Source organism: Cimex lectularius, unplaced genomic scaffold, assembly GCF_000648675.2.
Source record: "Cimex lectularius strain Harlan isolate CLEC.00 unplaced genomic scaffold, Clec_2.1 scaffold277, whole genome shotgun sequence".
NCBI classification, from domain to species: Eukaryota; Metazoa; Arthropoda; class Insecta; order Hemiptera; family Cimicidae; genus Cimex; species Cimex lectularius.
Genome location: NW_019394221.1, coordinates 156,017 through 168,549, shown reverse-complemented (window position 1 = coordinate 168,549; position 12,533 = coordinate 156,017). Strand labels below are relative to the sequence as shown.

The 12,533-nt window shown below is 34.0% G+C and overlaps 1 protein-coding gene across 4 annotated transcripts in view; it reads left to right on the top strand.

The window, feature by feature from the left end:
• LOC106668444 (serine/threonine-protein phosphatase 6 regulatory ankyrin repeat subunit B) overlaps window positions 1–12,533 on the top strand; it is a 67,624-nt gene that overhangs the window by 32,909 nt on the left and 22,182 nt on the right. For all 4 annotated transcript variants that reach the window (XM_024230313.1, XM_024230314.1, XM_024230311.1 and 1 more), the window contains exons 4-8: window positions 2,363–2,464; window positions 2,518–2,634; window positions 8,038–8,238; window positions 11,187–11,292; window positions 11,668–11,864. In XM_024230313.1, coding sequence (XP_024086081.1) covers window positions 2,363–2,464; window positions 2,518–2,634; window positions 8,038–8,238; window positions 11,187–11,292; window positions 11,668–11,864 — 723 coding nt within the window. The remainder of the gene's footprint in view (window positions 1–2,362; window positions 2,465–2,517; window positions 2,635–8,037; window positions 8,239–11,186; window positions 11,293–11,667; window positions 11,865–12,533) is intronic.

The following is a 12,533-nucleotide window of genomic DNA, read 5'->3' as shown; positions in this document are numbered from 1 at the left end:
TCGTTTCAAAGATTTCAATTCGATCTGCCGATGTTACCTGTTTGGTCAATTAGAGCATTTCAGCCTCGTGCCATCTTTAATTCTGAGTGTACATTAAATATAAAACAATCAGTCAGTAGGATTTAGGATTAAACGCGTACGATTTAGCTGGAAGTTTGACAAATACAGTTGTACAAACACACTGGAATACAGCAACGTGTCTGAAATTCATCGGAAACGACCAAACTGCAGTGTTGACTCAACGGATCTAAGAGAAAATAATAGATTTTGTACACTGACAGGCAAAGATTCCACTCATTTGTATTATATCTTGATTTGTATACATTTTCATATATTAATCAAAGTTTCACGTTTTTTAACATTTAATAATTGAGTCTTTGTCCAAAAAGTAAAAAAGGTAAATTTCTAAGGAAAGTGAAAAAAGACGGACAGATAAAATTTGTTTTAATTTAGATTTTTAATTAACATTTCAATATCGCGTATTTCCTCCTCTTGCCTTAATTACATCTCGAAGACGCCTCGGCTTACTTTATACCAGTCTGGAAATGTCCCTTTGCAGGAGGTTAGCCCATTCTTCAAGAAGAGTCCTTGAGATCGTGGATTGTATGGACGTGCATTAGCCTTTTGAGGTCATCCCATGAATGTTCCACGAGTTCATGTCTGGAGAACGGCTGGCCAGGCTAATACCCTGATGTTAAGCTGTTGAAGTTACGTACTATGCGAGCGACATGTGGACGGGCATTATCGTGCTTTAGAACAGGATTGCCGCTGATTTCATCTAGGATAGACAACGCATGCTGTTCCAAATTTCAACCACATAGCGAGTGGCCGTCAAAGACCCTCCACGAACAACAACCAACTCTGTGCGACTCTCCATTGAAATTCCCGCCCACATCATCATTGAGCTGCGTTGAAAAGGTTGGCTCTCGGAAAAATTACAGGCTTTCATTTCGCATTCTCCAGACTCTTTCACGCCCATCTCGAGATCGTAGGGCAAATCTACACTCATCTGTAAGAAGTACAGCTGACCAAAATCCAAAGACCAAGGGCTGTGATCTCGAGCAAATGCGAGCCGTGCAACTCTGAGTGTTCTCGTCGATTCTGGTCCTCTTACGAGGCAAAAAGCCATCAGTCCATACTGATCTAATTTTCTTCGAGCAGAAATTTGGACACTTCGAACTTCCTGGAGCTGATGAATCGCTTGAACAACAGTAAGGTGCCGGTTTCGGCAAAATTCTCAAATTAAGAAACGGTCATCCTGCGGTTCTTTTACCCTAGGGTGTCCAGAACCGGGCCTTCCATGATAGGACCTTCGAGTTACTGGGTCGTCTTACGGCGTCTCGCCTTCATCAATAAGTGCCAAAACACGTGCTACATCCTCAGTACTAAGTAGCATTTTTAAATTTAAAATTGAAATTACGTAAACAATGATGAAAACTAAACAGTTTATTGCTTCAGAATTCACATGAGACTGAATAAACATTTTAAATTCCGTAACAAGAAAAACATTGAAAATTCCTTTATCCTGGTTTTGGATTACGGATTAAGTGTGTTTACCTCTAATTGAATTCCCAATTAAAAACAGCATAAACAAATATTTATTGATAAAAACAAAGAGAAAAATTAAGGGCAGAATTTTCTTTTAACGGGCAAATGTAAAAAAAGTCAATTGGGTGGTATTTTAGGATTAACATTATCTTCATTGGTGGGTCTAGTCTTGGTCTCGATTAAACAAAAATTAATCAGACACTAGGCAGAAAAAAATATTCGAAAACGATCAAACTACCCGCAGGAGAAGAAATCTGTTTAGCAAAATCTATTTCTATATTTCATAAAATAGGGGACTGCGATAGCCAGGTTTTGGGCCTCCGATCCATATTTACCTCTCTAACGGTTCTGGGTTCGAATCCCGGCTTAGACCATTGAATTTTAATTAACCTAATAGTTTTCAAAAATGTATTGTAAAGTGATTTGAGGGGACAGGTTTGAATAACTTTCTTTCATAAAATTTGAACGATTATTTTGTGGAATATTAAGCAAATTATCTCGAAGAACTAGAACGAACTGAAATTATTCATGGTGATAGACAGGAAGCAACTGGTTGATCGTCTTTGTTGTGTCTAGACATGACTAATGATTAATCTTAGGATGAGTCAATAAAGAACAAAAATAGGTAATATCAATGTCAATTACAGGACAGTTAATTTTGACACTAAGACTGCGCTTAAAAAAAAATGTTACTGTATATATTGATTAAGGTCGAGTTAGCGTAGACTAACTAGGCCTTTAATCAAACACTTTTTTAGTGCACTGTTATGTAATTAATTATATTATATATAATAATGCCTGTTTTTCTTTTTAGGACAATTACAATGCGTTACATATTGCGGCTATGTACTCGAGGGAAGATGTCGTCAAGCTTCTACTCTCGAAAAAAGGCATCGACGTCTACACTCCAGGAGGAGTAAGTAATTTAAAACCAACTGAAGAATTTCTGTGACAAGGTAAATGTTTCAGGCGAAACAGCAAACCGCAGTTCATTTGGTTGCGAGCAGGCAGACCGGAACTGCCACCAGCATACTCAGAGCGTTGCTCGCCACGGCTGGAAGGGACATACGTACCAGTAAAGACGCCGTAAGTTCAAACATGGTTCAAATTCACTTTTTTCTCAATTTATTTTTCTTAAAGTACCGGAAAAATTAAACGATAAAAAAAACAGCCACGTGTTGTTTAAAACGAAAACAATTCCCACTATGAACACGCGAACCAGATATGTAATAAACGAGATGTCCGGATGACGAGTCTCGCCTTAGACGTGTGTGCATTTGTGAACGGTGTACACGGAAAGTGTTTTGTTTCTTTTTTTTTACAAGTCAGGAAGCTTGTGACTCACATGAAAGGAGTAAGCTGGCTGGAATGGATGAGGACCCATAAGTACACCGGTCAACCGCCACAGAGGCCTCCTTGCCTTATAGTGAGTCATTATCAGCTTATACTTTAAATCAAATAAATATGACAGAGAATTTACTCAGATTTAAACAGGTACATGAATATATCTGTTTATTTAAAATAAATAATAATTACATATTAAAACGATTCGGGATGAAGCCGATAAGAAAGAAAGCACTCTGCCCCTTCTTCGAACTTTCAAACAATAAGTCCCTTTAAACAAATTTTTGAAAATTTAATAAAAATTAAAAAGTGTCACAAATATAGTAAAATATATAGTTTTAACTACAATAAAATTAAAATTAACACCATACAACACCAGATCGAACCAGTGCCACTTTCTTGAAAACTGGACGAAAATATTGAAGTTTTTAAAAAATTTTCTCATATCTGATCTTAAATGTATAAAAATATAAAGATAATTTTAAGGGTAGATCACAAGTAATATCGGATATAATAAAAAAAAGGCTATTATGCTCAGCAAATTGATGTCATTCAACCCTTCAACGTTCTATTAAACCCTGCATTTTATTATTTCCTTGTTTGTTTAAGTAAAATTTTTAAGTTACTCTTAAAAATAAAGTTATTTTACAATGTTTAAAGTATGATTTCAAACAGTACATTTATTTTTGAATAAAAAAATAATAAATGTTTAAATATAAGAAGTGAAGAACAATTGGTTACAAATTTCGATTTCTTTTTGCACAGGGGACCTAAAAATATGCAAATTGAGTGAAAACTCTACACATCGTTTTACGCCCTAACGCAATACTCTTTCCTTCAAAGGGAAAAACTAAAAAACTAAAACTAAAAAAAATCACTTAATTTAAATGTTTGAATAGTTTAATGTCAAAAAGGCACATCATAAGTTTCTAAAATGTTTTTCTGTCATAGTCTGCATAGTCTGTTTTTAGTCACCAACATTAAAGAATGTAAAAAATTTATCGCCAACTTAGAGGTTATCCCATCAAGAGATCGGATAAGAAGATTAGAGGCAGAAATCAGAAAATCACCAGAAGGACATGCCTAATCACGAAAAAAATCATGGTCTGCAATGTAATTTTTTAGCACAAAAAATAAACGCATAAAAAAATTACGGCAATAAAGAGTGAGAGGTAGACTTCTTTCTTTGGTAGAATCAATCCAGCGGTGCTAAAAATTTTCTACTTTAAAATTATAGAATAATTTGAATTCAATGGGTATATATTATTATTTATTTTATAAAAAACTTAACAGCATAAACTCATTGCAGTAGGATAAAAAAATCAGTTAAATATTTTTGTTTATTATTAACAGCTGGCGTTAAATTAAATTAGATTCCGGACAGTTTTTCCTAGGCCACTGAAAATAAAATAAGTTAACTACCTAATCTGAAATTTTATTTAACCTTTGTAATTAATTATTTTCCCGTTTAACTTCACAATTACTTTTAAATAAAAATGTTATATTTACGTAAAAAGACGTGTGATGGCAACACCATGTTTTTTCATAATATACACAATTTTAAGGACTTTTGCTTTTTACCGTGATTTCTCTATTACTTTCCAAGAAATGTTGGGATATTTGGTAACAAAAAATTAAGAAAGCCTACGGTTTCATTTTGTTATAAAAAATAAATTAATTTGAGCATATAAACGAAGGAAATTAGGTTTGAAAGTACCGTAGTAGAGAAAAAATCCTGATTAAAAATGGGATTTTTTCAAATTATGATAACTTTTAATATACTGCTTTGATTTGAGCTAAACCAAGCTTAAAAGGTACAGGAAGAATCCAGCTTAAAATCGTGTACCAAAAATTTGAAAATCCAATAACAGAGGTGTAGCTAGGAGGGAATGAAGTTAAACAAACCATGGTGGTTGTTGTGCGGAAGAAAACGCAAAAATGGCAAACATTTTGATTGAATTTTTTACTTTTCACCTATAACTCTGCGACCACCAGTACATTTGGCTAAAACAATCCCAACTGTCCTTATAGGATTCTTTACCACCCTGCCAAATTTCATTGGTATGCGATCAAAAATGCAACCGTTAGAGAGCGCTAGATTTTTTAAAGAAACCTATCTAAAATTAAACATCAACATACCGGTTTCTTGATATCAAATCGAGTGATCGAAGTATCGAACCGGGAGACAAAAAAAGCCCAAGCGTGATAAGTTACGAGGAAACTGATTTAATTTTGGAAAGGTTTATCAGAGGTAGCAGATCAATCCTGAAATGTAAGCCTCTTCGCTTAATTAAGGCTAAACTAAGACATATTACATATAACACGTATCTTTACTTGGCTCCAGGGGGGGAGGGTTAATTTCTCTTTTACACCCCCCTTGGACCCGCCACTGGGCTTAGTTGTTAAAACATCTCAATTTGAATTTTTCGTTTTCCTATTAAGTGAATTAAGTGAATTGGATAAAATCATTTTTCATCCTTAAACAATCATGTATATTTTTCTTACAATGAGGGCTAAAGGAATTACTATAAAAAGAGACAGCTGAAATTTGCAGGTCATATCATGTTACTTGACAGGAAACCCAAAAAAGTTGGCATATAACAAACGTGTTCTGCTCTTTAAGCGCTCTAACCGAAATCTTAATAAAAATATAGCCGTCGTACTCTGTAAAGGAGGAAAAATGCAGAAAATTCATATATGAGAATCCCATCACACAGAGTGCTAATTGAGGCTTCTCCATTCCATATAACTGAACCCTGGAAAAGGGAAATGAACCTCTTATAAACTTATTATAAATAATTAGGACCTATGACAAATAGCACTTTGTATATCATTAGCCAATAATATGATAACTTTACGATAATTAAACTTAATAAGCTAAGACATAAAAACGGTTTCACCATATTACCAACCACAAGGTAATTAACTTTGGCAATGAAATAAACTATTGTACTTTGAATTGTCCAATTGCTTAAATAAGGCAGGTGAGATTCGAGTGGCTTAAAAAATATTAAGTTATGAAAATTATCTTTGTAAATAAAAGGAATGTTGTATAATCTGCCACAATGCCTCAATGACCTTTGTAATAGTCGTTCTTTAATTTTTTTCAGTTTAAATAGTTTAAATGTATGCCTAATAATAAAAAAATAAAAAACTTCTTTTTAAAGTTCATTTTAAAATATAAAATAATTCGGCTCATAAAAGCCCAAATAAACTAAAATAATATGGTCTCGCAATATTTCTCTGTTAAGTCTGGCGTTAGTCAAGGATGCGTCTTCAGCCTCTTGTTGTTCTCCCTCTGTAAAACCGACCTTCCTTACGTCCTAGACTTTGGTATTCGCTATTTTAACTTCTTAATTAAATTTAATTCGAAGTTTAGCCTATCCCAAGTCGATCGATAATGTGCTACCGCTTCTCAGGTTTGAGGATACTAAACTTTTTTTTTTTAGAAAATCATTTCACCCTCCAACTTTTATTTTACTACGAACTGTTCTACTTGAAAACAACGGAACCTCTCTTCTTGTATACCTTAAACGTCACATCTCCTATTTAGGCTGGACCATCCCCTAAGGACAGGCGATAAAATTACTGCGATCTAAATAAAGCCAACTTGTCTTGATTCAAAACGCTTAACCTGTTTACGATTTTAATCTAACATGTGCAATATTTTTCGACCTAATGTCACTAGAAAAAGTTAGATTCAAATCGGCAACATCAAGACCGTCGCCTCTCCTTGTAAGTTAATTATCTAGGATATAATTAATGTTTGAAATATAACATATTTAAAAAGAAATTATTAATGGAATTCTTGTTGAATTCTTTAATGTAGATAAGTTTATTACTCTCTAAATAACACTTAATATTTTTTGTCTGTTTATTATTATTAACGGCTGAGTGAATACGTGTTTCAGTTCAGCAACGCATTTCTGTCATGCGGGTTTAGCATCATAAATCCATATTGACCTGTTATAAATAAATATGTAAGCACAATCAGATATGCGAATAGTAAAATAGTACTTTATAGTTTGTGTTAAAGAAGAGGCTGATAACGAAAAAATCGAGAGTAATTTATGGTAAATAGCGACGAAAACGCCAGGATCGTCGAAACGTATAGAGGCAATAACTCGAGCCGTACAATCTCCACGCGAGGTATTCCCCTCCTTCCGGTTTCAATGGATTGGTAAAAGCCTGGATAACAAAATTTTATTCAGATACGTTTTTCTTTTGCAATGAGCCATCGGGTCGATCCGAGTTGAAAATTTACAAAAGGGTAAGATGAATCTCGAATCGGCTTAAGTATGATATTTGTTCTACTGCCACCCTCAGCGGTGACTGTCACCTCCAGGCACCCTAAGCCAGTCACGTGATATTCCCAGCACTTACCAAAACACTTAGTCGTTACGACTATTGCGTAAAAACATAACAGTTTATTCCGAGTCCTGGGGTTCTACGGTCAATAAGATTGCGTAATTTTTTTTTAAAAAAGGTGATTTTATTATTTATTTTAATGATCAATGTTAAATGTTTATAGTTTTTGAGATTATTGCCCTGAAAGGCGGTTAGGGTTGAAATAATGACATTACATATACGGTTAAAAAACGACCACAATATCGCATGCTAAATATTGGTGTTGTGAAGGAAAGCGCCAGATATCTCCAAGGCCCTTTATATTGAAAGTCTGGATATTCCGGCGCAAAAGCTATTCCGTTTTGCCCCTCCTCTTTCCACAGATAGCGTTGAAGCCATTTACCTTTGCCAGCTGGTAGGACACAAACTTTTTCACAGTCGCTTTCTGTATTTTTTAAGCGAAAATGATGTGTTAACACCTCGTCAAGATGAGTCCAGTTGTGTGTTTCAAAAATTAAGTAGCTATAAGATTTGGATGTTATGTGACCATATACGAAATGAGCAATGCGGCTAAACTATCCGTCAGCCGTTTGTGGCAGGTTTACGGTAACGGTCGAGTGATGAGGTGAATAGGCCGGGTCCACCCTTGAAAAAGGACATGGGATGGCGACGCCGCCAGAAAGCGGAGGATTGCCCATCAACGGGGGCAACTTCATTCTGAAGAACCGGCTTCTGGCCGGCACCCCCACGGGAAAAAACTGGAAGGATAAAATGACAAAAGTCATGTCTGATTTTCAGAGGGGGAAAATTCCGCTCCTTTTAGCCGTCGAAGCGGGAAACCAGTCCATGTGCAGGGAGCTGCTGTCGCAGAGCACGGTAGACCAGCTGAAAGCGACGACTGACAATGGTGACACGGCACTACACCTCGCTGCAAGAAGAAGGGACATCGACATGGTCCGGATACTCGTTGACTACGGAGCACCCGTCGACGGACAGAATGTAAGTACAATGAAATTTACACCAATAATTTCACGATCATATTAAAAAAAAAAGACATAGATGAGACCAATAAAGAAAAAAATACTCGTAGGGCGTTCAAAAAATGTATACCATTTATTAAGAAAAAAAGAAATGCATTACTTATGAGCATTTGTTCAAAATCGATAATTTATAGTTATAATTGCCATAAAATTAGAAATTTAAATCATACAGCACCAAATCAAAAATGACCAATACAACCTACAACAAATCTTTACCTAATTGACCTCAACCCTGATTTTTTAATATTTATAATTATAATTTACAAAGGCTGAACAATAATTTTATTAGAAATAATCATTTTACATTTAGATATACGATGAAAACCCCTAAATTGTTTCATAACCTCCCTATTTCACCTTACATTTCCTCCAGTTGGTAGGGACTACGAGATAAACAAAAATAAATAAAAACCTATTTTATTTAAATAACATATATTTAGTATTATATCAAAGTTGGAAAAGACTGAGGTCTTTTTTCTTTTATTTTTATATCCCTTGTAAAAATATTTTTTATATAGTGATTACTCAATAAACCTGAACTTATCCTTTTATAAATAAAATCATGTCAATTGATGCACACAGAAAAGGTATGAAATAGGATAAAGTTACCAAAAAAGGAGTTTAGAATGTCAAGTTATACAAAGTACAATTTCTAGGCAGCATAATAACCTCCTTCTGTCATATTACACTTCCCCCAGTCGATATTTTCCCAGCCTACGAAACTATTTTTAAAAACAACCAAATTATTAGCATATCCCCCCTACATTTGCATAAAATTAAATTATAAAATTAAGCAGTTAATATTATTGAATATATTTCTATTTGTTCTAAGATACAGTGCCTCATAAACTAGTAATTTCATAACTTAATTTGTACTAAATCTTATCTTTGCAATGTTTAGTATGTTTCTGATTAACAATACCTTGTTTTCCTACGTAAAAAAAATTTTTTGTTTTCAATTTAAGTTTAATTTTCCTTTATTTTACGAATATCTTCTTTAGATTTAATTCTGATTCACCAATTTTCTTATACTATATTTTTTAAAAATTATTAGTGTACTTCTAAAAAAAAGTAAAATTGATCTTCATAGACCAATTAAAATGGAATACAGGGTGTTCCGTGAAAACGTCAATATTCAGGAGGTTATCCTATGTCAAATTAGACTAAAAAGTCCTTTTTGTAAAAATTCTGATTCTAAAATTATTATTCAAATTCAATTATTAATTCAATTATTCAATATTCAAGGTAATTCACTTTCCTGGACCTTTCACAAATTCATTCATAAAATCCTCCTAATCTCAAAAAAATACAATCCTGCTGAAAATTTATTTTAAATAATAGAAATTGTAATTAAAACCCTATGAGATTCATTTTTTATTGTAATCAATGCTAAAAAAATTCAACATTATTTAGAAGATATACTTTTATCACTGTTCCAAGTTTACCAAGCTTTTCTTGGTTTTAATTGACATGTAGACTGGACTGACAGATTTGGTGCTTACAGAAAATTTACCACTAGTAATAATCTGTACACACATGGCTCAGATACCTCTTTGCAAACTGAAAATAAAAAATAGAAGTCGTAAAAATTTTCAAGAATTCTCTTGACAATGATGAAAGTAATACAAAGTAAACGAAGAAACTCAAAACATTTCCACCTTGTCAGGCATATTCTTCCAGAAGGACATATTGTTTACAATATAATATTTACAGAACCACCAAACCAATATAATCCCGAATCAGATCTCAAATTACATAAATATTACATAAATAAATATAAATAAAAATACAATAAATTTTACATTTCACTAGTCAGTAAATAATTTTACTACACGAGTTCTAACGACTTCGTCCTTTTCAGCCTTCTGTTTTACTATCAGAAAATAGAACATTGTTATGTTCTAACAACTGTTGTCCACTTTGAAAAGTTATGCACAGTAATATTTCAGGAGTTTATTCTACATGGCAAATTGGACTAAAAAGTTTCTATTGACCAAATTCTGATTCCTCAATTGTAACCGAGATATTTCTATTTTCTGGTTACTTCAACCTTTCACAATTTCATTTCATAAAATTCTCGCTACCTCCTAAAACCTTAATCCTGCTGTAAATGAAAAGAGCATAAAAACCTTAAGAGATTCATTTAGTATTGTAACCTAAGCCAACTAAATACAACATCACATAGAAGATGAACTTTTAAGCAAGTTAAGTTCTTGTCTAAAGTTTAGTAAGAATTTCTTATTTCTGTGAATGCTAACAGAAATGTTACTTCTATTGAGCTGTAACACATTTACCCAATTTCACAAAAGTCAGATCAATATAAAACAAATATTGCTGAATTTCTAAAAATTTGATTTTTCAGTTATAAATTGTTAAAAAATAGTCAGTATAATTTAAAAATTCTATTAAAAAGGTATGAAAGTAGTATAAAAATTACCACAAAATTTACCATGCGAAATTGAAAATAATAAAAAACAAAAATTTCCAAAAATTAAATTAAATTTTCAAAACTTTCACCTTGTCAGGCTTGCATTATTCAAGAAGGTGTATATTATCAATACAGGACTTACAGTACTTAAGAAACCAAGATAATCTTCTTAATTATTACATCTGTTTACTGGACACCATGTATATAATAAATAATAAGTATTTTCATATTTTCATAAACCAATAAATAAAAATACAATTCAATAAAATTTACTTTGTAACTTTAATTTTTTTAAAGGTCTTTCTTATGTTTATAATTTATGTGTTATCAAAATTGCTATTTTACACACTAAAAACAAGATAAAACATCTCTTCTCTCTTAAGTCTGAATTTTTTCATTTAGTGTTGGCAAATTTCGTTAAAAAATTATTCTTTCTTGCCGTTTTAGGCTAGGTCACTAATCCTACTTCATTATTTCAGGGAGAAGGACAGACTGCATTGCACATCGCGTCGGCCGAAGGAGACGAGACACTTGTTAAATATTTCTACGGAGTTAGAGCCAGTGCTTCCATAACCGACCACCAAGGTAAAATCTCTTTCAAGTCAACATATGCGCACTCCGGGAAAACACCTCTCCCAGATAAATTCAGACAATTTCAGCAGGGCCCTGTGTAGGTCACATATGTCATTGGGAAACTTATTTTACGGAGATGATCCCCGTACTTTACCCATTTCCCAGGGGCACGCAAACCCTTTCCCTCACGTAACTAAGGCCGGGAGATTCCATTTAAACGTGATTTACACGAACGGCAATGGTGCCATAAGTAATAGGGCATCCGGTGAGCATGGATGCATGGTGGAGGAGGAGGAAAAGCCTGAAAAGGGCCGCCACGACTAGCGATATCGACAGTGCGTTTTCATTTTCATCGCAGGAGTTTAAATTTAATGTGTTTTGTTTCAGATCGAACTCCGATGCACCTCGCTGCCGAATATGGCCACGCGACCATCATCGAACTGCTCGCCGATAAGTTCAAGGCGTCCATTTTCGAAAGGACCAAAGACGGCAGCACGCTCATGCACATCGCATCGCTCAACGGGCATGCAGAATGTGCTATGATGCTCTTTAAAAAGGGCGTCTACCTCCACATGCCCAACAAGGTCAGTCTCAACAATCCGTTTAGATACGATTTAACACAATTAAAGAATAACAGATAATAACAATATTTATAAGGTCTTAATAATGCGGAACTATTCGAAAATAAAATTCACAATGCTAAGACTGAAAATCTTTGGTCATGGCCGGTACTTAAATGCCACTTTATCTTTTTTTTACAAAACTCGGTGTTTAGATAACTGATAACTCCCCAAGATTTTGATCTTATCCATCCATCTATCTCCATTACTGATTAGGTGTGCAAGAAGCTTACATGATGAACCTTAAGTTCAAGGATTTCGGAGAGAATTCATCACAGTGATAGAAATCAGGTCAGTTTAGTCTCCCTATCCTCGCCGGTTTGTTCCAGTTTGGTGTGAAGATAGAGAAAAATGATTAACTAATAAAATTGGATACAGCATTATGCTGCATTTATACTGCTAACCTCATCCCAATACTATTATTATCACTTACTGCTATGATATCGCAGTTCCTCTTCTAGCCTTAACCCTATCCAAGTGACCTCCAACATCGAAGAAGGCCTTGAGCTTATCATAGACTGGTATAAAAAGTAGAAAGGAAGACAGAATGAGGAAAACTATTGAGAGTATATTTGCATTGAAAGTACAGTCTTGCCCTCCACTCTACATCAACAACTAGGATACTTTCACTCT